This window comes from Condylura cristata, unplaced genomic scaffold, assembly GCF_000260355.1.
Source record: "Condylura cristata isolate star-nosed mole 26May11 unplaced genomic scaffold, ConCri1.0 scaffold00034, whole genome shotgun sequence".
Classification (NCBI taxonomy): domain Eukaryota; kingdom Metazoa; phylum Chordata; class Mammalia; order Eulipotyphla; family Talpidae; genus Condylura; species Condylura cristata.
Window position 1 is genome coordinate 3,236,865 of NW_004567135.1, and position 22,624 is coordinate 3,259,488.

Consider the following 22,624-nt stretch of genomic DNA (forward strand, 5'->3'; position numbering starts at 1 on the left):
GCCTACCGCGAGCCCATGCGCCTACCGCGAGCCCATGCGCCTACCGCGAGCCCATGGCCTACCGCGAGCCCATGGCCTACCGCGAGCCCATGGCCTACCGCCCAGGCTCCGGCCAGGCCCCCGGGGCTCGCAGCGCGCTCACCCGTCTCCTGGGCCAAGGGCTCAGCATCTGGGAGAGGAACTTTTTTCTCCAACCCCTATTTCCCCTGGAGTGGCTGTAAGAAGCACAGAGCAGATGTAGAAAGCATCGAGCTGAGACGAGACCCGATGCATCTGGGCCTGCTTCTGCCCCAGTCACCTACGGAACGGCACCCACAGACTACCTAGCTGCCTCACAGTCGGCAAGAATTCTACATCAAGTCACTTGCTCCAAACCAACAGATGAGCTGCCCTGTGAAGAAAAAGAGCAGGACTCTCTAGACTAGACCTTGACGGGGTTCCGGAAGGCTGCAAAATAGCTCCGTGACGGACACGTCTTTTTCTGGAGCTCCAGTTTCCTGTCTGCACACGAGGGATGATGTGACATCTACCTTAGAGTTGTTAGAATTGTTAAGGAGACACAAGTGAAATGTTTTGTCGATTCTATTTTGGTTTTTTATTATTTTTGCGTAGAAGAACTGGGGTTCAGGTGGGGTGTGTGTGAGAGGACTCACCAGAGACAGAGTGGGGAGCAGAGCAGGCAGATGGACTGAAACCCACTGCTGAGGGGAGCAGCGGGGAGACTGGAGAGGGCTGCTGAGCCCTGGGGGTCTCTCCCTGGCTGGAGACTGACTCAGGCTGCCGGGGTGACAGTGCTGAGACTTAATCCACCAAGGGACGCCCTTTGTAGATTCTAAAGCATGAATCAATGATGACTTTTTTCTGTTTCTCCACATACAGAGATAAAAAGTTCCCGTCTCCACAATCTAGAAAAACTAGAGGGTGCTGAGCTGCCCGAAGAGACGGCGCTTGTTCTGTCTCTTAAGTCCCGGTTCAGGAAAGTTTAGCAAAGGAAAAGCAGCAAGTTTCTAAGGTCAGGTCCCACCAGCGCCTTCTCCGCTGCCCTTCCTGTCTTTCTCCATCTTGAGCTCCCTCTTCCAGCCAGCTCAGCGCCTGGCTTCTTCCCAAGTCCAAACCAAAAAACTTAAAATTTAGTAAAGTGCTTCAAAAGTGCTATCTGTCCAGCTGATTCAGACAGATGTTGGCTCGGACTTGGCTGGCCTAGAAAAACTGGCTGGTTCAGTTCCCTGGCCCTGGTTCAAACCCCGACTTCCGGCACCCTCTAGACTAGCTCTGGCCTCTGAGAAGGTGACCCCTTGGGATGAGGAGCCGGGAGGGGGTACTCTTTCCTCCCTGGCTTCCCTTCTTTCAGCCTAGGAGCTTCTTGGAGACTTACAGTAACTAGAGTAAGGAAAGGAGGTCTCCGTGCCGCAGGAGGCGATGGTGACAGGTGTGGGACCTGGAGCAGATGGCGGGGAAGGAGGGGCTTTCTTGGGGTGCAGAAGTGGGGGTCACGGGGCACAGATGGCTCTGGCATAAGCCTAAACTTTAAAAACCAGTCAGGGAAGGTGAATGCTAAAGCCAAGACCGTCACCCAGACTCCTTTTGCAGCGGGTATAGTGCCCCCCCACCCTGTCAAAGAGCCCCCTAGAGGCAGGCCCCCTCGGTGAGTGCCTGGTCTTCCTCAGGGCAGACACAGGCCCTGCCCTCACAGAGCAGTACTTACTGGGTGCGCTGCCCCCCGCCCCCCGTCCCCCCAACAGGCCACTGACCGGAGTGTGTGCGGAGGTGGCCGGTGAGCGCGTCCCGACGGCGGCAGGCGTAGTTGCAGAAGGGACACTTGAAGGGCTTCTCCCCGGAGTGCAGCTTGATGTGGCGCAGCAGGTTCCCCTTCTGCGTGAAGGAGGCGCCGCACTGGTTGCAATGGAAAGGCCTTTCCCCTGCGGTGGAGGGCCGGTGCCCCCGGGAAGGGTAAGGGGCTTGCAAAGCCGAGCCCGCCCCCCGCCCCAGGAAAGGAGCTTGGAGCACACTTCTGAGGCCAGGGCGGCGCCTCCACCCGTCCTGCTTTCTGGCGATGCCTTGGGAGCTCTCCTACCCCGGGGCGGCCTGGCCCAGGCGAGAGGCAGCAGGCCCCGCACACTGACCAAAGCCCAGGCCCCCCTCGCCCGCGAGCCCAGCGCCTGAGGAATTGAGGAGAAGGCCTCTGTCCCCACCCCTTGGTTAAGGAGCCAGGAGGCGCCCGCTGCTGGACATATAGATGGCCCTCGCGGCCGCAACACCTTCCCCTCCTGAGAAAACCAGCAGCTTTTCTTCCTCACCACCAGCGGAGGCGATGCCAGGAAGTCCAGACCCCAGCACCTCCCCCTTTTCTCACCAGCTGGGCAGGTGCTGGGCTTCCCTCAGGCTACCGCTCTCAGCAGGCCTCTCAGCGCTGCCTGGCCCCAGAGCCGCTGCCCCGCGGCCACTACTCACCCGTGTGGCTGCGCTTGTGCACCATGAGCACGTTGGGCCCGATACAGACCATGCCGCAGACGTCGCATTTGAGCTTGCCGTTGGGCAGCCGGATGCCCCCGGGGGAGTGGGGCTCGGGCCCGCTCCCGTCGCAGTAGCCCAGGGGCTCGGACAGCGAGTCCTCCACGATCACGCTGTCGTCCTTCTCCAGGAGCCGCTCGTCGGGCCCCAGCAGCCTGCTCGACTCCTCATCGCTGTACATCTCCACCTTGATGGAGTTGGCTAGAGGGTGGGGTGCTGTTTAGGCGAGAGACAGGAGAGGGGCCTGCCTGCACGCCGGAGTGGCTCCTGGAGCCGAGAGGGCCCTGGGACATCCAGGCTTTAGGAGAAGCCAGCGCCCGGCCTGTGGCGTGGTGGTACGAGGCTCCCGGCAGGGCCTGAAACGACCTCTTCCTCGTACCAGCCCGCCTGGCAGCTAGGCCTCAGGAGCACAAACGGGGTACACAGCGTGTCTGCTGTCACTGAGGCGAAGAAGAGGCCAAGGGGGCCCTTTTTCTCCACTTCCTTGTCATTAAGAAAGATGTCTGGCCTGGCCTGGGCAGGAAGCCAGCAAGGGGCAGTGGCGGGAACACGGTGCTAGGAAGACCCGGGAGGCAGCCGACGACAGGGCAAGGGAACCTGGAGGCCAGACGCGCTCTCGTCCTCCACCCGTAAGGCTGGTCCCTCCACTCCCCTCAAGATCTGGAGTGGGGGCTCCAGGGGGAGGGGCCGCTGAGGAGAGGCTTTGGCTCTGCTCTGACCTACATTCCGGGCTATTCCAACCATTTAGAGAATGTCAGACCCAGGCCGGCTGACAGGGGCAGCCTCTCTGGGCCGGCGGGCGGGGTGAGGAGACCCTTCCCATCCCCACTCACTGAGCCAAGGGCCGTCCTGTCTACTTGCTTCTCCAATCCCAGAAGTTATCTGTCGAGCTCTGGCTCAGCTCCTCCCGGCTGCTTTCCATCCCACCCTAGGCTGGCAGTGACCAGTCCCTCTCCTTTCGGGAGCTGGGCGCATGCTCGACGCCGAGCTCCTTAGCGCTTTTAGCGACTTTGAGCTGGACACGGGAGGGAGGCCGTGGTGGGAAGATGGCTGCCAGTGGAAGGGGAATCCAGGGCCCCACACAATGGGGGTGCCGAGTGCAGGGGAAGGTAGGCGGTTGCACTTACCACTGAGCGAGCGGCTGGGAGAAGAGTGCTGGCTGTTGGGGGTGCTCACTGAGGGCCCCACTGGGGCCCCAAGGAACTCCTTCTCCAGAGATGAGTCCCCGCTACCTTGAGGAGAGAACAAGAGGGCGGGTGAAGCTGCCGCTGGCGCCATTCACTGTCCGCTACCTAATCTCCTCAAAAGTCAGTTAAGTTTCACAATCCTTTATGTGGTCGTCAGGTACAGCGGTGTGGCAAGCTGGCACCGTACCTGTGCCCTCGCCAGCCTGGTGCCGGTGCTGACTTCCGAGAGCTCTGTGCAGGGCCTTCCCACCCTACCTTTATCTGGCCTGAGGGGAAGAGCATCACTGCCTGACGTCCACAGGAAGCAGGGCTGGGGCGGAGGGGAAAACGGGGGCCTCGGGAGGGAGGCGGCTCGGGGCAGACGTTCTCCCCCACTGCTCCTCCTGGAACCCCAACACCGGGTTCGGGACCTGCAGGACGGGCAGCTCGGAACGTCCCCGAGCCTAATGGTAGTCACAGCATGACAATGGCAGCGTCCAGAACTCACGATGGGCACGCTCACGGTGACTTATGCAGGAGAGCGCTGAAGGCCACCATGTGCCAGCATCGTGCTATGTATTAGACAAATTTTGTCATTTATTCCTCAAAGTAACCTTACGTGGGGCCTGCCAGGACTATCTTAACTTTGCAGATGAGCAAACTGAGGGACACAAGGGGCTAGTTCGCTTGTCCAAGGTCACAGAGTGGTGGCAGGGAGCGGGGGGAGCCAGGATGTGATCAGAAGCAGCCGGCATCCGTGTCCTTAACCGCCACCTGCACACGCAGTTGGGGTCGCTGTTTCACGAGGGGAGAGCTGGGGCCACTGTCTTCTCAAATTAGCTAAAACCTGACTACTCCACGCTAGGATGCGTCCATCTGATGGCCTTTCAGCCATACACCTTACTACGTGCTCTGACCTCGACACTAAAGTGATCAGCTTCTTCTCAACACAGTCATTTTAACTTGTTGACAAAGTACTTCATAAAAATGCTTTTTGAGAGGTTCATATACGTTTTTAAAAATCAGATCACATACCTGAAGATAGGAATCATGTCCTAAAAAAAATCCCTTCTCCCCACAATCTTCCACACAAATATATAGGTGAAATAAACACATGTAGATAAACACAAACAGACACAGATCACGTATGCAGATACACATAAAGAGAACATACCTACTAGGATAGACACAGCACAGCCTTCTACATTGTCTGCTAACGTGAACATGCATGGATGTGTGCACACAGGCCTACATATGGAAGAGAGAGACAAACCCTAAAATCCATCCCTAAAGTCCACCTAGTTCGCGCTTTCCCCAATTTCCCAGCTATGTACATACTTACTTTCACAAAATAAAGATTCCATTATAAAATGGTTGGAGTCTTGGGCCTGAGGCAAGAAATCCGGAACACACCCTCCTGAGGGATCCCTCTCCAGCTTTGGTCAGTGGGAAGAAAACAACCACTCAGGACTTTGGGACCATTTCCCATCCATATCCTCTCCTAAAAGTCCCACTTCTAGCCCCTGCTAGCCCCTCACAGCCTGAGAAATTTTGTTCACTGTCTATAGAAAAAGTCTTACGGTTTGTAACTGAATTTCCCCACTCAGATGAGTCAGGGTTACCTAAAAACGGCGCCTCGAATCTGAATCACATAGTCATCATCAGGTGAGCCTCTCAGGGCTGAGGGTGAGCTGTGTACAGACAGGCTCGGCTCTAAAATAATTTTTCACTAAGTGTAGGGTTCACAGAGGTTAGAGGGCTGAGGATGTCTTCTTTCCTTCCCAGGTCAGTGCTGACTTGCCCTAAATCACTTGATGTTAGTGGAGGGGGCAGAGCAGGACTCAGGGCCCTGCGTCTCTGGCCCTAGGAGGATGAGTGAGCTTGGCAGAAACCCGTCACTGGCCCCAACCTGCAAGGCTGAGGCTCCTTCCAGGTGTCAGGGGCTTGACCGAGGGGGGAAATATCCTGAAGGGTCTATTTAGGGATGGGGGGGGGAGCATCCTTTGTGGGGCTCCCTATCAAGCCCTGGAACAGGAGGAAAAGCAGGTGCCTCCAGGGCCTTGCCGGCAGTTCACTGGGCTCTTGGTTGCGGCTGCCCTCCCTAGGATAAAGGTAAGAGGGAAAACAGGCTCAAAGGCCCTTTCAGGGAGCTAGTCCATACAAATGAATCCAATTCAGGGGCCAGACCGTCTTCCCGGGCCCTAGGGATTTGGAGTTCTAGCCAGAGGGGGACAGGGACTGGAGTCAGAGTCAGGAAGCTCAACAGTTCCTGTCTCAGGCCCCAGAAGCCCCAGTGAGGGAATTTCAAATTCCTGGGACTCCCAAGAAACCCCACGCTGTCAAAGCCAGGCATCGAGGCCGCCCTGAGGTCTTGGAGAAATTTTCTTGGTTAATGGCATCAGAGGCGGGCTACACCCCCGAGGGCAAAGCTAAGCCCTGAGGTCCTCAGCAGAGCCACTAGGAGGTGGGGAGGGCAGACAGCCGGAGGGAGAGAAAGGGGCCAGGGAGACCCGCGCCGCCAGCCCAGTGTGCTTCACGTGCGCAGGAGGCTGGCGCCTGCCCCCTCTGCCTCTGCTGCCCTGCCTGGATCCCGCAAGAGGGGCCCCTGGGGCTGGCCACGAGGTCGGGGAACCTCCCACTCCTCGGCCAGGGCTGGTCCTAGCCGCTTTCCCTTTCTGGACCAGGGCTGCGCGGCGCAGGATGCTAGCGGCGAGCAGGGGAGAGTGTCCGGGAGCAAAGAAAGACGCCCATCGGCTCTATTGTGGGGAGGCGGCGGCGGCCCTCTGATCCTCTCCAGGTCCGGCATCTGCGGCCACGGCGGCTGCCCGGGCTCTCCAGTGCCCCTTCCCACCCGGGCCTGTCTCGCATTTTACCCCAGGCGGCTCTACATCTGTCCCCAAGGCCTCATCAAGATGTCACCGCCGGCTCCCACTGTCCAAGTCGCAGCGTTTGCTTAGCAACACCAAACACCCTTTCCCACCCTCCGGAGCGAGGGAGGAACGCCCCCTCCCCCGCCGCGCGCGGCCCCATCCTCCCCTGGGGCTCGGGAGTTGTGGCTGAATCGGTTCCCGGCCCCGGCAGCCCCGTCCCCCCACTGGCCACCTCTGCCTGAACTTACATTATCCTTCCCTCGCCGGTGAGACCCTGGGGTGCGAATGCGGCCGCCTCCTTGGAAACGGCGGCGAGGGAGTGCGGGTGGTGTGTGCATGTCTGCGTCTCGGTGGCAGGCAGGGGTGAGCCCAGCCACTCACCTTCCAGGAAGCGCGGATTCCTGGAAGTGAGGGGAACCGCCGTCATTTCGCAGGCAGCGGCAATGGCACGGCGAGCGGGGCCCACCGGCTGCAGCCAGCGAGGGGAGCGCAGCCCGGCGCGTGTGAGCGCGTGTGAGTGTGTGTGAGTGTGCGCGTGTGCGCGAGCGGAGAGCGGGAGGGAGGGAGGGGAAGGCGGAGGGCGAGGGCGAGGAGAGGAGAGGCGAGGAGAGGCGCGGGAGAGGCGAGGCGCGGCGAGGCGCGGGAGAGGAGGGAGCGTGGAGAGCGAGCAGGGGCGACGCGCGCCGCTCAGCTCCAGCCCGAGCCGCTCGGCCGTGCCGGGAGGCGGCTGGAGGGGGTGTGGGCCGGCGCGGGGCGGGTGCGGGGCTGCAGCCCTCTCCCAAGCCGGCGCAGGGCTGGGGCGGCCGTGCGCCTCGGCGAGGAGGCAGACGCCGGTGCCCTCGTGCCCGGCAGACAAAGAGGAAATGCACAACAAATGCCTGAGAGGGGCAGGAGCGTGTGCCGGCGAGAGACGGATGGGCCGCGGGCGGGGGCGAGCGGGGCCCAGGGGACGGCCCAATCCTCGGGCAGCTGGGAAGCCAAGGCCCCAGAGGTCACGGCCGGCCCCGGCCGCCTCCGGCTCCCACGTCGGGAGAAGCCCCTCCCCGCCGAGCCCGGCGCCCGCGGCCCCTTCCTGCGCCGAGCGAGGTCGCCGTCCCTGTCCCTCCCGCAGCCGGCGGCCGGCCAGTGTGGCTCTCGGGCCGGGCCTGCCACAGCCCGGGAACAAGCCGGGGTGCTCTCCCCACGCCCGCTCCCGCGGGGGCCCCGGGCCGGCAGCCCGCAGCGCTGGATGAATCCGCCCTCTGGCGAGGCAAGGCCTGGGCTCCCTCGCTCGCTCGCAGAGGAGCTGCCCACTGAGCGCTGACCTACTTTGGGAGGCGAGATTCTCTGATTCCAAGAATTTGGGGGTGGGAGGGGCCGTGAAACTTTGGGCTGCCTACCCCAGGATCCCGTTCTGCTAAAGTTCCCTTAAACCTTTCAGTCTCCACACTTGGCACAAGCACTGCTCAGCAATGATCCGCAGGAACTGGGTTTAAGCAACTTCTTTTTCCTCAAAAGATAGAGAATGGAGGAGGGGAGCCAATCTGTGAGGTAAACTAATGCGCTCCTTCACTTCTCCCCCCACACCTGGGTGGGCTGTACCTGTACCTTTAGACAAAGATAGGGGAGAAAATGTGAACTAAGTTGGGATCTGTGAGGTGGAAAATCTGAGGAAAAGGAGTCAGATGCCTCTTTGCAGGGGACCAGGCCAGGGAAGGCCACCTGGTGTGAAGGGAGAGGCGGGGTGGCAGCACCCCAGAGGGCTGGGCGTCTCTGAGGGGTGCTCTTCCCAACACCTCAAGTCAGCCCATGGGAGATGTCAGTGAAGGGCCTTCAGCGGCTCCTCAGGTAGACAGTCTCTGCCTTGGTACCTTTCTGAGCTAATGTTAGCTCTGTGTTGACTTACTCTTTTTCCCTACGGCAGTGGTTGGCTTCTAGAAATCTTAAACTACGGATGAGGGGGTTTCTGGCCTCTACTTTCACTCAGAATCCAAGCACAGAGGGCTGTTCTTGTCTAGGAAAAGTGAGTCTGCTATGAGCAGGGAAAACTGGACCTTACAGCACAGTGATGCAACCCCCCCCAGAAAATTTCCTCTATCATCCAACATTTTCCAGAGGGAACTGAAAAGGGTGCCATCTCCCTGGATTCTGCCTTGGGCGGGACTGTCTTTCCCCGGAGTGTTCCTCCAACACAGACCGGGGGCTGAGGGTAGGAACTGCTCAGCAGTGGCTTCCTGAACAGGCTTCGCTGGTTAAGAGACAGGAGGGTGGTGGCTCCTCAAAAGAGCCATGACTAATTCTAATGACTCAATTAAATCAGCCCGCTTGATCCCCACACTTTGACCAGTGTGTGGCAGAGAGCAAATACCTTCACCCATTCAGCTCTTTCCTGGAATGAGTTAACCGCTCAGGTGTGGCCAATGTCTCGCATGCCTGCCTATCATCCTGTCATCTCTCATGATTCCTCCACTGCTCTGACATTAGGGTGAGAAATAAGCTATTGGTCATTCCTACAATGGGGCCTGGGTTTCTTTTCTTTTTGTCTTAATTTGGTTTTGCACAGAAGAACTGGGGTGTAGGCCAGAGGTGCAGGGGGTGAGAGAATTCACATAGCGGGAACAGAACAGGCCACGGGGAGACGGGAGAGGCCTTCCGATCCACATGTGGGCTCCCTGCAGATCAAACTCAGGCCATAGAGGTGACAGCGCTGAGACTTACCCCTTAGGCCACCACGGAGCCCCGGGGCCTGGGTTTCTGATGGGGCTACTCGTTGCGCCAAGCCAATTCTGGCTCCCCTCACTTCTGAGAGTAATTTCCTGCCCTGGCATCCCAATGGTGCCAAAAGTGATTCCCTGCATCCTAGAGGCAAGCCGTCTTAGGCTGCTTCGTACACCCTCCAAAAGGGTTTGTGGTTCCTCTTTACCTGTTAACGTAGGGTGACTCTCATATCTCTCAAGTCATTCTTACTATAAGCAATGATGTCTTCTGCCTCAAAAGAGTGCTTGGGGAGAATGAAACCTGCGGACATTACCGTCAGGGACACGCATCGGGAGAAAGGCGAGCTGGGCTGCCTGGATCCAGCCCCTAGTCAAGCTTAGCTTGCCCTGTGCAACACTTTTGAGAAACATTGAGCTGTCATTTTTAAAGAGAAACATTTCACATAAGAACGAGTTTCTGATTTCTCTTGGAAAACTGAAAGTTTTGGGATGCTGGCTACACATTCCTGAGGGCGGTAACGGGTGGACACTGAAGAGCGACTCTTCCCTGAGGCAGGGCCTGGGTCTTCACCCCTGCTCATTCTCATGCTCTCTCATGCTCACCATCCTAACCCAGGTCGCTCTACTCGACCTGGCTGGGACAGAAAGTTGTGTCCAGTTGGAGACTTCTGGGCACAGGAGTAACAACCACGTCTAACATCCATCTCTTCCCTTCAAGTCACTCTCTGTTTAAGGTCTCCAGCTGTACTGCCCCCCACCCCTCCCCTTCCCCTGCCCTCTGAGACATCTGGGAAGAACACCATTGCTTAGAGAACGTAAAATGGCCCCCAACATGCACACCACCAAGCATGGGTGTCACTGCTGTGACCAGGGCACACAGAGGCCCGTGCTCGGTTGAAGTCTCCTGTCCAGCTCCACAGGAGACTGTCTGCTCCCAGCCCCTTACAAACAGAAGGCACAAGAGGGCGTACCAGACATATAGGAGCGGCCATTGCAGTCTTCCATGTCCATCTTAGAGGAACCTGCTGAGGAGAAGAGAGCTGCTATGAGAAGCCAGTTCTGGAAGTTTCTCTCTAACATTCTGGAGTTAGCCGGAAGACCACATATTCTGCCCATAGACGCTGTCCTAGTGAGAAAGGCAGTGTCCCCAGCTTAGACTCCAGGGGCTCCGACCCACAGCTACTTCTTTTTCTTTTTTCAAAAGATTTACTTATTTATACACACAAACGCTGGGGTGTAGGGGTGAGAGGATTCACCAGATCCCCCAGAGCAGAACAGGCAGACTAACTGAAATACTCTGCTAGACAGGAGAGTCTGCTGCTCCCTGTGGGTCACCTCCCTGGTGGGGGAATCAAACTTGTGCCACAGTGGCTGCTGACAGCTTCACCGCGCTGGGCTTCACCCCTGCACCACCAGGGAGGCCCCACCAACACACAAGGTCTGCAGGCTTCTCCATCCTCTAGGGTGGAAACACCCAGTGGTGCTGGGTGTGTTGTGTTTCCCAGACATCCCCCTGCAGGTAGAGCTGATGCTGGAGAAAAGAAGACCAATCGCATCTTAGTCCGCAGGAGCGAAGACACAGCCCTGGAGCGGCTTCTCTATGTCGTGTTCGGGATGGGGAAAGCATCAGAGGACAAAGTCCAGATGCAGTCATTCAAGTGATCCTCGTGGGGTGTGTGGCAGGAGGGAGGGTGACAGGGAAGGTGATAGAGGAGAGCAGCCCACCTCAGGGCTCAGGGATGAGTCCTCACTAACGGCGTAATAAACAAGTTAAACCTTTAAATGGCTTCCCACTTTCTGGTCAATTATTTTGCTATGTTTGTTTGTTTATTTATTAGTGTGAAGGGAGGGAGCTGAATTTAAAATGCAGGTTAGTTTGTTTGAGAGAAGGCAAGGGCAATTTCTACTTAATCAAGAACTGAGAACAATTAAAAGTGATAATTTGTTGCAATGAATTACCTCCTAAGGAACTTGTGGGGGGGGGGGGGAAGAAAGTCTCTTTGCTGGAAATTTACACACATCCAAAATTACTTTCACCAGTCATTGAGTGAAAAACACAGACGCCAGAGGCAGATTTTGAGAAGCAAGGAACAGCCTGAGCTGCTGCCAGATTCTCAGTCTCTTTGAAAGCTCTCCAGGAGGCAGGCCAGCGGGCAGAAGTTTGGCTTGCTGGTAATATTCTAGTGGACAGGCAGAGATGGGAGGTTTGGGGGGACACACAGGGGAAGCGCTGTTACCCTGTCTCTTCACCACTCCTTCATTCTTGTCTAGTGGGTGACATCACAGTCTTTAAAAGGTCTCAGGGTAGGGCCCTGCCTGGTGGCACAACGGGTTAGGACGCAGCACTGCAAACCAGCCACAGCCAGCCTCTTCAGGAGTTTGATCCCCGCCCCCGAGTTGACCCACAGGGCGCAGCAGCCCTCTCCTGTCTCCCCGCTGCTCCCCTCAGCAGTGTACTTCGTGGATCTGCCTGTTCTGCTCTCCACTGTCTCTGGGGACAGAGTGAATCCTCATACCGCCCCCGCACCTCTGGCCTGTACCCCAAGTTCTGTATGCATAAATAAATAAATAAATCTAAAAAACAAAAGGTCTCAGGATAAAGCTTGAAGCAGGTTCTCCTTGGCAAACCAGTTCCTTGTGCTTCATCAGAGAGACTGCTAGTCTCAACCCTATTTCCCTAGGAGGCCTGAGTGTAGGAGCAAAAATTCTCATTCTTCTTTCCATGGCAACCCCACTGCCCTGGGCTAAGCTTCATGACCAGTCTGCTAGGCCAAGCCACAGTAATAAGTGGCTCCTTGAACGTTCCCTTAGGGCCAATGCTTACAAGAGCCCAAGTCCGCAGGGGCTAGTGAACTCATAACCCTCTGTGACTGGCCACGGAACTCGCAGTGGTCAGAGATCCAGTGTGGAGAGAGTAGTCTTGCTCTCAGGGGGCCTTTCATTTCCAACTCATTAGCTGTATAATCGCCCTCTGGGATTTTTCAAAACTACTGCGAAGCTCAAAATGCCACACATGACTTCCCTCAACCACAAGTGCAGGACCTGCAGAACGAGCAGGATTCCCCCATTTCCTGCTTGGAGGGACCGACTCAGGGCTGTTAGTGACTTATCGCAGGCTCATGATAAGAGGAGAGCTGTGTGTCTAGTAAATCATCTTTTTTTTGGAAAAAGATTTATTGATGCACACAAGAACTGGGTACAGGCCAGAGGTACAGGGGGTGAGAGGCTTTACCAGAGGCAGAGTGGGGAGCAGAACAGGCGGATCCACTGAAACACACTGCTGAGGGGGCAGCGGGAGCCAGGAGGGGTCTGCGGTGCCCTGGGGGTCAGTCCCTGGCTGGGATGGACTCAGGCCCACTTGGTGATAGCTCTGAGTGTTAACCCCTAGAGAGGCCACCTGGGGTCTGTTACTTTAAAGGAAGAACAGGCGTAACAAGCTCTACAGGGAGCAAGATGCTAACGTGTGTCTCTGCGAGCGTGCGTGCGTGCACACGCACAGGCTAAGCAAGCAGTAGGTGGGCGGCAGTGAAGGGCCGCGCTCAGCTGGCTCTGGTGTCCCCTTCTCCGCCCCTGCTCAGATAGCCCCAAAACAAGTTCCAAAAGGGCCCAAAAGAGATGTTTTCTGAGTTGCACTTCGGTGCAACCAGTAACTGAGCTCTCCTGCTTCGTAATTGCCCTAACAGTGCTCCTCGACCGTCTTGGGCAAAGGAGTCTTTAGCTGCCTCCAACTGATCTAAACGCCAAGTAGGTAACCCCGGCAGTGAGAGGGACTGAGGTTCCGCTGCGCCCTCGGGCTATCCTGATGGCGGGGCAGCTGCACCTCACAGGTCCTGGTCTCACCTCCTGGCTGCACCTGGCCCAGGCTTCCCGCTCCCACCCAGCAAAGTGCCTCCTCCCCTGCCGAGCAGGCCAGGCAGAGGCAGCCAGGCAGACCGGAGTGTCTCCTTAGAGGAACTGGGTCAAATTCAGCAGTGCCAGCTGCAGACGCCCCACGGGGGAGGGGGTGGTATGAGAACAGAGAAGTTAGCTATACAGGACGGGTCTGGCTCAAAGACCTGGAAGGAAACTGGTTCTATAGCGACGCATACGGCACGGCACGCAGTGATGGAGGCGGCTAGAAGAGCTCGCTTCTCAATGCAGAAGGAAGTATCTGTGAGGAGGGAGGAAAGGTTGGCCACCGTAACCTCTGGAGACAACGATTTTCTCCTTTGCTCTTTTGAATCCACTGGGAAACATGACAAGAGACCCCCCAGGGACCTGTTTTCCGCATCAGCACACTATCACCTCGAACAGAAATGGGCATCCCCGGTGGAGAGATTTCCCAGCGCGCTTTCTGAGAAGCAGCAAGGGGGACCAATCGGGGCAGGCCAGGCCGCCACCCCAAACCCGCTAGCTCCAAACGAACTTTCCCAGACCACCGTATTACTAGCGACAAAAACGTCAGTCAAGTTTTCTCTACATAGTGGCTCGAACACTTGAAGCAAGCGGGCGCCATGCCTAGTCAGAGTTCTTCACACCCTTCCCACAGTCCTGGCTGAGCAGTGACACTGGGCCACACTCCGTGGGGCGTAGCAGGGGGGAAGGTCGTGAGGTGATGTTCTTGGGAAAGAGGCAGAGGCCGAGACAGTGGCAAGGGCCCACGCCATCATCTTGGTTATTATTCCCACACCGTAACAGGGAGAGGGAGACATTTCTTCTCTGGTCTCCTTTAGGCTCAGGATCTGAGCAGGAGCCCCGGGAGAATGTGTCAGTCAGACCTTCCCTCTGCCCCGGGAGTGAGCCGTTCTGCTATTACAGGTAAACCAAACCCTCAACGACTCTCCTGTCTGTGCCTCCCTGAAATGAATAGAATCAGAGCAAAAAACATGTTGGAATTCCAGAGCTGGCTCTACTTTCTACCAGGGTTTGACATCATTGGGAGGAGAAAGAGGCGAGTGGTTGAGGCGGGAGGAAGAATCAGGCATGTCTGTAGCTGCTGCAGACACTGTTCCAGGAAACAGACTTTGGCATCAAGTAAGATGTGGTTCTGAGATGATCTTTAGGGTCAACCTGGTCCCCTCTGAAGGAAACACGTAACCTTTTCTTAGTTCATGTGTCTGTCTGTACAGCAGATAGATCTGACTCATTTTTTCACCAGGTGGTAGATGGTGACCTTCTGTCTCCACCTAACAGACAAAGACAGCTCACTTCATTATCCAAGTGCGTGGGGGGCAGGCAGAGGGGGTGAATCCCCAGGTGACCCTAGGAATGGCCAGTCTCTAAAGTAAGAAGGGCAAGAGCTGGAGACAGGGCCAGGAAGTGGAAAAGTATCACCTCACTGTCTCCTTTTAGATCTCAGAGGGATGTATCTTTTCTCTTGTTCTTTGTGGCTTGTTCCATGTAGTCTGTGGAAGAGAGAGAAGCTCAGGTTTGTGGGTGGGAAGAGAAATAGTTCAGGCCCTCCGTGTCCCACTTTGGGGCTTACGGAGCTAAGGCGGAGGCCAGACCAAAGTCACATCACTTGGTGCGATGCGACTAGATGACAGGTCTGGGCTTCCGGGTTCACCCTTGAGGACACAAGTCCCCTGTTTATAGAAAAGACCTGCAAGATCCCTGCTATTCATATGGTTGAGGGAGGCAAAAGCAGAGCCGGGAGTTTCTCAGTAATCACTTTTGAAGCCAAATATGCCTCAAACAGGGCTAGCTCTTTCAAGTGAAGTTTGCCATGATATGGATGCCTCAGCTATTCTGACTGGGCTGGGTGGCAAAAAGGCAGAAGAAATAGGAACAACTGCCTTTGGGGGAAGTCCTGGCCAGAAGTTGCTAATGCATGCCGATCAAAAGAGCCTACTGTTGTTTGGGCCAGAAAGATGTTTCCAGGCTCCTCTGCTAACAAAGAATGTTATTCTGACAATCAATTTAGTAAGCTTCTCTTTGTGGGCCTGAGACAGGGGTGTTCTTGGATCTTGGGAATCTTGGAGCGAGGGTGGCGCAGAGAAACGATCTTGTCTTCTGATTCTGAATAGAAGAAGCTCTGCTCGGACTCACCCTTGTGGCTGAGACTGAAGTAGGACAAGCAGAATCCAGGTTACCAGCCTGGGCTTCTTTCTACTGTAGCACAAAGTGAAATCTTGTCACAGCTGGAAGTTTTGGGGCCACCCTGCTTGCCTCCCTTTCTTGAGTAAGGAAATGAACAGTTTTGGGGTCTGTATCTTAGTTATTTAAATCCTTGAACTAGAAACACAGGTTGATGAATAGAAGAAGGAATAATCTTTACTCCCCTGTCTCTTTCTATAGATGATGAGCCTGAGGGAAATGCCTGCTCACTAAATCTGTTTAAGGTGGAAGGGGGGTGGAGGCTCTGTGGCTCAAGGATTAGGCCAGCACATGTACCACAGCAGAATCTACACGCTGATGCTACCCCCAGTGGGGAGCCAGGCCGGCACAGCAGGCTAGCCTTCTCACACTCTGACTGAATAAACCGTGAACCTGTTTCCAATACAGAGTTTACAACTCTTCGGAGAGGAGACTAGATCAAACCACCTGGAATTCAGAGCTTTCACTGCAGAGTAAAGAGACCAAGGGAGAAGCGGAGTCCCTGTGAGTAGCACCGTCTGTCTGCTCCTGCGGGACCTATACGTTATTCCCCCAGCGTGAAGGGAGGCTGGAAGCGCCTGTCCCACGTCCTTTGTTTCTCCCTGGCTACTTTGTTTGTGTGTTGGGAAAAGAAATGGACACTTTGAGCAAATAATTGCTGTTGGGGCCCTCCCTGGTGGTGCAACGGGTTCAAGCGCAGCACCGTGAAGCCGGCTGCTGCCACTACGGTTCGTGCTCATTCCTCGGGCAGGGAGGGCGCGGCAGACCTCTCCTGACCCGCCCGCTGCTCCCCTCAGCCATGTCCTTTGTTTCTGCCTGTCTCTGGTGAACCCTCCTGCTGCCTGCACCTCTGGCCTGTACCCAGGGGATTGGGGATTGGGCTACCGGGCTTGTATGCACGAAAAAAAAAATCTTAAAAAAAAAATCCCCATGTGGATTGGGGTGGTGGGCTACAGTATGAAGTGGGATAATGCCCCTGCTATGCTGGGAAGCAGACGTTGCAGATTTGAACTAAGAGGAAATAACCAAGGAAACTTCCATTGCGTTTTCACTGGGAAAATGTTAGCACTTATTTTTGAGCCAAATCCCTTAACCTACTGCGAGGAGGGACTGCCCAGAAGCTACAGTGGGAATCCACACACTCGCCGGCTCACAAAGGCGTTATGTTTCGTGCTTGTGCAGTGTCTGTGGACTCAGGCAATACGTAATTCCGAAGTGGCTAAATCAGGGCCGCTCCCGCCGCTGGGGGCCCACTCCAGAAGCTCTGGACCTCTCCTGCTTTCCTGGGGTAAGGCTATTTTCTTCTTTTCAGACTTTATTTTTATCTCAGGAGCACTCTTCAGACAGTTCTCATGACCCAGGGAGCTGTCTGGGTTCTCTGGCTTTTGGCTGTCAGTGGGGAAGGCTGAAGCCCCTTGAAGCTTCCTGCTCGTGAAGCTTATTGCTTCCAGAGCAAGATTCACTGACTGATCGGCAGACCCCTGAGACAAGGGGTCATCTCGCATTGCCTGACCAAACAATAGGATCTCACTTTCAAAACCTACAGGTGTGGTCTTGTATTTGGTCTTGTCCTCAGAATCTGAGCATCCGATATGGAAATTCCATGCAATCAGGCACTTGTTTTTAATGTGCCCTAGGGGTATGAACATGTACCTTTGCCCAGGCAAAGTGAGCAACTAACAATAAACACCCTCTGCCAGGCTTGCCCTCATGACGACGATGAGGCCTAGAGCGGACACGTCAGCCAGCGGTGACTCTGATGGGGACTGGGCCACCGGGCTTGGGGAACAGTCACAGTGGAGAGTTTTGCTTATAGAAGAGAGGGAGGGGAAAGGTTTGCAAAACTTGACTCGATATGGCGGTAATGCCCCCAGTTGCTCTGGATGCAGAGTCAGTACAGGGTTGACCTCAGAGGGGGAAAAATGGGTCCTTATTTCCTGAACATCTCATATCTAAAGCTCTGTGTTCCAGTAGATGTTCCACTGTGCTCAGACAGGATTCGTTAAGACGTTTAAAAAGAAAGCACAGCAATCAAATGAAAATTTAAAAAACGAGAACCTGCAGCTAGAAGACAAGAGGAAGAAAACTGAGGGGGGCTGCGGAGGCGCGAAGGCCATCAGCTAGGACTCGCCTCCTGACCCGGCACGCCTCGCCTTCCTGCCACTGCCTGGCTCTCAGGACCAGACGCGGTCAGCTGGTCAGCTGGTCAGCTGTCAGCCTTGCTTCTCGGGTTCTTTAAACTTCTCGCTAGAAAGTACCCCAGACAGCACTTTTTCCACTTCACCCAAAGTTTCTTCTCTACCACCTACTCGGCTCACGGCATCCTAGACAGATCTTCCCAGCAGGCCTTTCTCGCGAACCCCCAGGGTCCTTCATTTTCTCGTCCAAGGACCGCCCCCCCTTCTGCTTTCTCCCCTCTTCTGCCAGCCGTACCCACCGCGACGGCCTCCCGCACGCTGCTCCAGCCTGTCTGCTCCTGTCCTGACCTGTCTCCCGCCTTTTTGCGACGCCCCGGTCCCAACTACCTTCCCCGCAACCCTGGGGCCTGGAGCCGAGCCCCCGGGCTGGCTTCCGGCCGCAGCCCACCGGGCGACCCCGTTCGCGGCGCCCCACGCCCACGACTCCACTCGCTTCACGCCCAGGCCCACCAGGCCCCGCCCCCGACGAGCGAGGCCCCGCCCCCTGCGCTTCGCCCAAGCCCCGCCCCTCACTCACCTGAGGCAGCTCCGCGCGCGCGCAAGCTGGGGGGTGAGGGAGTGGGAAGGTGTTGGGGGAGAGGAGGGCGGGGCGGCGGGGGTCCCCCACTCTGGCCCGGGCGGCCCAGTGCGGGGGGTGAGTAGGGTCACTGGGGCGGCGGCAACCGGGCCGGAGCCGGTACCCCGGCGCTCAGCGGTGGCGGCTCCATCTCCATCAGCGGCCTCACCTGAGGAGGGCCCGGCCCCCCCCGCGAAACCCCCCCATCGCAGCCGTCCCCCCTCCCTCGAACAACTTCCGGTCCCACTACCAGGCGACAGGCGGCTGGGCCGAGCACCGAGCGCCCCCAAGCCGGGGAGACTGCTGGGGAGAGCAGGGAGAAGAGCTAGGGGAGAGTAGCCGAGCGCCGAAAGCCTCAAGTCCGAAAGGCGCGTCGAAAGCCGAGGGGCCCCTTCTGCATCGAATTTGCAAACTGGGCGCACGCTGGGGGCTCCCCGAGCCCTGGTAGCGCCGTCCCCAAGGCCGAGTTTGGCCCCCCACCCTGCCCCTCCGATAACAAAATTGATTTTGAACTCAGCATTCTCTGCTTTTTCTGCCAAGTGCGAAGAATTGAGGGGTGGTGGGAGGGACTTAAGGGCACAAAATGTTTTATCTGGGAGGGAGATTGGGGTGCTATCCTGAGGGCAGTCACATAGCAGGGCCCCAGATGCTTGGCAGACTTCCGAGAAGGGAGCCCCACTTCTGGGCTTTGCTGCAACCGCTTCCTTTCTCCTCCTCCACCTTTTGTTTTGGCAACATGGTCATCGGCCAACCTCGAGAAGTCCCAAAAGTCATCGTCTTTCCCCACAGCTGTAGTCTTAAACAGATACTTTATTGATGTACTTAGAAAAATGGAGCTATACAGAGAGAGGGCTGCACCCCTCACCACCCCAGAGTTCCAGAGAGGGAGCAGCAAGTTGCAGATACAATTTTAAAAACATCCCCGCACATTCTCTGAAGAATACAAGAAAGAAATAAGGCCTTCGCGGTTCCAGGCATTGGAAGTGGTGGTGGGGTAGGAAGAGAAAACGGTGCTTGTCTCCAGGAGTACTTCTGTCAGCCCCTTGCTTGACAGCTAACGGCCTACTACAGGGTTAACGGCCATCGGAGTGTGTGACATAGTGGGGGAAGCAGTGCAGGTGCCTGGGTGCAAATGTGCTGTGTGTGTGCCTGTGTGAGGGTCAGGGAGGCATAGTGTCCTGATCTGAGAAGGGGAAATGAGAGGGTTTTCTGCGGTAATCAAGCCCAGGTTCTGGGGAGCAAATGGTCCCATTTTACCTCATGGGGCAACATGGACACGAACCCGGTGCCAGGCGTTGCTGAGCACTCCTCGGAGGTTCCAGATGGGGGCCACCGTGTCTGGCTGCACATTGTAGCTCTCGTCGACAGCCTTGCAAACAATGTTCAATTCCTTTTTCCCAGCAGGCACAGGGGCTTGCAGCTGCCACAGCCGCCAGGCCCAGGCCTTGCGGGGACGCTGTTCCTCTCCCTCTAACTCGGCTGTCTGCCAAGTGAGGCCCCCGTCCAGAGACACGTCCACCCGGACCACAGCCCTCCCACCACCACTCCACGCATAGCCCTTGACAGTCACCTCTCCTGACTCTACCGTCTCCCCCTCCTGGGGCTCTGTGATGGCCGACTGGACAGGAAGTTCCTGGATGGCCGGAGCTGAGTCAAAATCGACCGTGTCCCAGTCCACAGACGGGGAGAAGCCTTTGTAATCCCGCCGCTGCCAGTGGCTGTAGCTTTCTTGTGGTTCCACACTCACTTTGCCCAGCCATTTGACATGGCGGGCACCCACCACACCAGGAACCACCACCCGCACCGGGAAGCCATGGTCACGAGGCAGCGGCTGTCCATTCATCTCATACGCCAGCAGGACCTCCGCTTCAGGGTCCATGGCCCGAGCCAGAGGGATGGAGGCTCCATAGGCAGCCCCGGTGGGGTCTGAGTCCAGCCCCTCAAAGCAGACGTGGGCCTCAGACTCCGAGGGCCGGTGGCCAGCCCGGGCTAACACATCAGAGAGCCGTGCTCCAGCCCAGCGCGCGGTGCTGATGGCCCCTGTTCTCCACTCAAGGCCTTTTACTTCTTTGACCTGCGTCATATCTGCACGCCGGTTGCCGGCACACTGCACAGTGGCTGTGATCTCATGCTTGGGGAAACGCCGCAAGTCACCCAGGGACAGGGACAGGGAGCGCCCAGAGGGCCCGACCACATTTAGGCGGTAGGTGGCTGGGTCCAGATTAGGGACGGGCAGATGGTTCCGGGTGAAGAAGATAGGGTTGGGTGTGATGTAGTTGTCAGTTAACAGCCCAGGAGGGGGCTCTGCATTAAAGGGGCGCTGGCTGTTAACCTTCAGGGCTGGGTGCCGCTTAGGGTCATTAGCATAGGGGTCGGAGGTCTTCAAGGTGGGGGGCGCCTTATCCTCAGGGCTCAGCTCCCCGATCTTGTACTGAGCCAGTACCTCACGCACATGGGATTCGTTGTGAACAGCATAGAGGGCCCAAAAGGGCTCTAGCGGCCCCCCGGCTGCCAGCATCAGCTTTGATGGCCCCCCAGGATGTAGCTCCACAAATTCTGTGACATCAAAGACTTCATTACCCAGAGTCACCCAGATTCTAGTCTCAGGGCTGCGGTGGGAACTCACTTCCTCTCTTGTGTATATACGTGGTGACTTCTGTGCAGCCTGCAGACAGAGCAGGGGGCAGGCAAAGGGAACAGACTAAGGAGAAATCATTCCAGCTCACCCTGACCCAACCCACAGAGCTGTGGCCACTGGGAAGTGACACCTCATCCCTCTGGACTGTGCACAAAGACAGCTCACATGGGCTCACGAGCAGGAAGCACCGCTTTGTCTCAGTGAGGCCCTTTCCCCCTCACTTACCTTGCACCTGTGGTCATGATAGGCCAACATCGCCCCGAGGCCTAGCAAGGCCCCTGCCACTCTCCATCCCCTGGTGCTGGAGTTGTCACCAGCGAAAGCCAGGCTGGGACGCCGGGACTGAAATGAGTCATTTGTAGAGCAGGCTCGAATGCAGAGCTGTGAGGCAGTGAACTTGAGTCTGAAAGAGCAGAGAGCCGTGCTCTTAGCAGGACGTTTCCCTCCCTCCCTCATCCCATGAAAGGCCCAGGAAGGCCTCACGCCTACTCCTCCCAGGCTGACCAAGGTTTCTTCAGTTGGGGTTTGGGGTGGGTGAGACAAGTATCAAAGAAAGATCTTATGTGACAGATAAAATGTCATAAAGATACTGGGGGAAGGAGTTGAGAGCTGCAGAAGGGGCTGGGTGGGCCTTCCTACCTGTAGGCTTGTCGCAGCCCTGGGGCCAGAGCTCTGTGCATCAGCAGCATTATGGCAGACACACCTGAAGGTGGAGGACACTCGGACGGAGACAGGGGGTCCTGGGCAATTCGGGCACCTTGAGTGAACAGGTGGGAGAAAGACACACTGAAAGTCAGTAAGAAGCCCTCTGGGGAAAATGACATGCTTTCCTGTGGTAGTGAGGCCCAAGGTTGTGGTGGAAAGGGGCCCCCAGAAAACCTGGGGCACTTCAAGACAGAGGATGCTGTCAGGATGAGAGGGGCTTGGGGGTCTGCGGAGGAATCTTGTCCAGTCACCTGTCTCCCAGCCTCACCCTGCTTTATCCACTGGGGAGAACAACGTCAGGGGCCAAGGGCCCGAGGGACAGAAGAAGCCAAGTAGCTGACGTCCAGTTTACGGGCCTATTATTCCTTCAGTCGGCAGAGAACAACTGAAGGCTGGATGCAGAAAAAGGCAAAAAAGGCAGCAGCAGTTTAATGGAGTCAAACAGCCCAGACTCTGACGTCAAAGTGCTTTGGGCTTGTGGAAATAGCAGTCATTAACCGGACCTGCTCCCTGGGCAAGATACCAAGTCTTCTGAACTTGGGTCCTCACCTACGAAGTGCCATGTACACAACAGCAAACGAGCAACAGGGTCTTTGAAAGTCTTTCAGTTCCTTTTTTGCCCTGCACCCACCCAGCTGGACCTGGACACCTCCCGGACGCCCCCACCCCTACCTTGCTGCGGATTCCAGCGCGCTCGGCAAGCCAGCGGAGGAGGTAATGGCCAAAGTGGCAGGGGATGGGCTAGAGGAGGACGCGGTCATTTTCTGCTCTCTATCCTGCGGCTGCTTCTTTCTGCAGCATTAGGCAGATCAGGGACCCCAAGAGGAATCCCAAGTGCTGAGAGATGCTCAAGCGCGGGGTGCGCAGAGCAACTTCCAGGGAGACGGCAGCCGAGCGGAGCTGGCATTTCACTCCGGGCCGCGGGCCCCTGCCCTCCGTCCCACCTGCCCTCCGTCCCAGCACCCAGGCCAAGCAAGTCAGAGTGGTGCAGGTGGACTTGAAGGTGAACTGGGTCGGCCCAGCGTCCCGGGCGGGAGTCCCAGGCGGCCTTCCACGCACGGACACAGGCGCGCGCGGCCGCCCCTCGCCCTGCAGGGCACTTGCGTCCGCGCCCTGCCCCCGGGCGCCCGCGGGTTCCGAGCCGCTGCCCAGCATCAGGCGCGAGTCTTACAGCTACACCCCGCGCCCAGGAGCGGCCGGCGAGGGCGC

At 57.0% G+C, this 22,624-nt stretch overlaps 2 protein-coding genes across 3 annotated transcripts in view; both read right to left on the reverse strand.

The window, feature by feature from the left end:
* Positions 1-18,182, reverse strand: part of IKZF4 (IKAROS family zinc finger 4 (Eos)) — a 24,009-nt gene extending 5,827 nt beyond the window's left edge. The window contains exons 1-5 of the mRNA XM_012732289.1: positions 18,034-18,182; positions 10,215-10,268; positions 3,639-3,743; positions 2,452-2,712; positions 1,752-1,919 (exon numbers count right to left, since the gene is read on the reverse strand). Of these exons, the coding sequence (XP_012587743.1) occupies positions 1,752-1,919; positions 2,452-2,712; positions 3,639-3,743; positions 10,215-10,254 (574 nt within the window). The 5' untranslated portion in view covers positions 10,255-10,268; positions 18,034-18,182. The remainder of the gene's footprint in view (positions 1-1,751; positions 1,920-2,451; positions 2,713-3,638; positions 3,744-10,214; positions 10,269-18,033) is intronic.
* A 682-nt stretch (positions 18,183-18,864) lies between these two features.
* On the reverse strand, positions 18,865-22,288 carry SUOX (sulfite oxidase). Of its 2 annotated transcripts, none has more exons than XM_012732635.1 (4): positions 22,088-22,288; positions 21,350-21,467; positions 20,936-21,113; positions 18,865-20,737 (listed from the first exon to the last, which is right to left on the reverse strand). In XM_012732635.1, exons 2-4 carry the CDS (start codon positions 21,397-21,399, stop codon positions 19,331-19,333), a joined length of 1,635 nt encoding a protein of 544 aa, XP_012588089.1. In that variant the 5' UTR covers positions 21,400-21,467; positions 22,088-22,288; the 3' UTR covers positions 18,865-19,330. The 2 variants fall into 2 exon arrangements, with proteins under 2 accessions (XP_012588089.1, XP_004692694.1); XM_004692637.2 differs by lacking the exon at positions 22,088-22,288 and adding an exon at positions 21,684-21,956.
* Between the last annotated feature and the right edge of the window lie 336 nt (positions 22,289-22,624).

Bases quoted from the DNA above. Each gene is read 5' to 3' on its own strand.
- SUOX (XM_012732635.1), bottom strand. From the start codon at position 21,399: ATGCTGCTGATGCACAGAGCTCTGGCCCCAGGGCTGCGACAAGCCTAC. The intron at 21,114-21,349 runs GTAGGAAGGCCC...CTGCTCTTTCAG, and splicing joins GGGCTGCGACAAGCCTACAG to ACTCAAGTTCACTGCCTCAC. The intron at 20,738-20,935 runs GTAAGTGAGGGG...CTCTGTCTGCAG, and splicing joins ATCATGACCACAGGTGCAAG to GCTGCACAGAAGTCACCACG.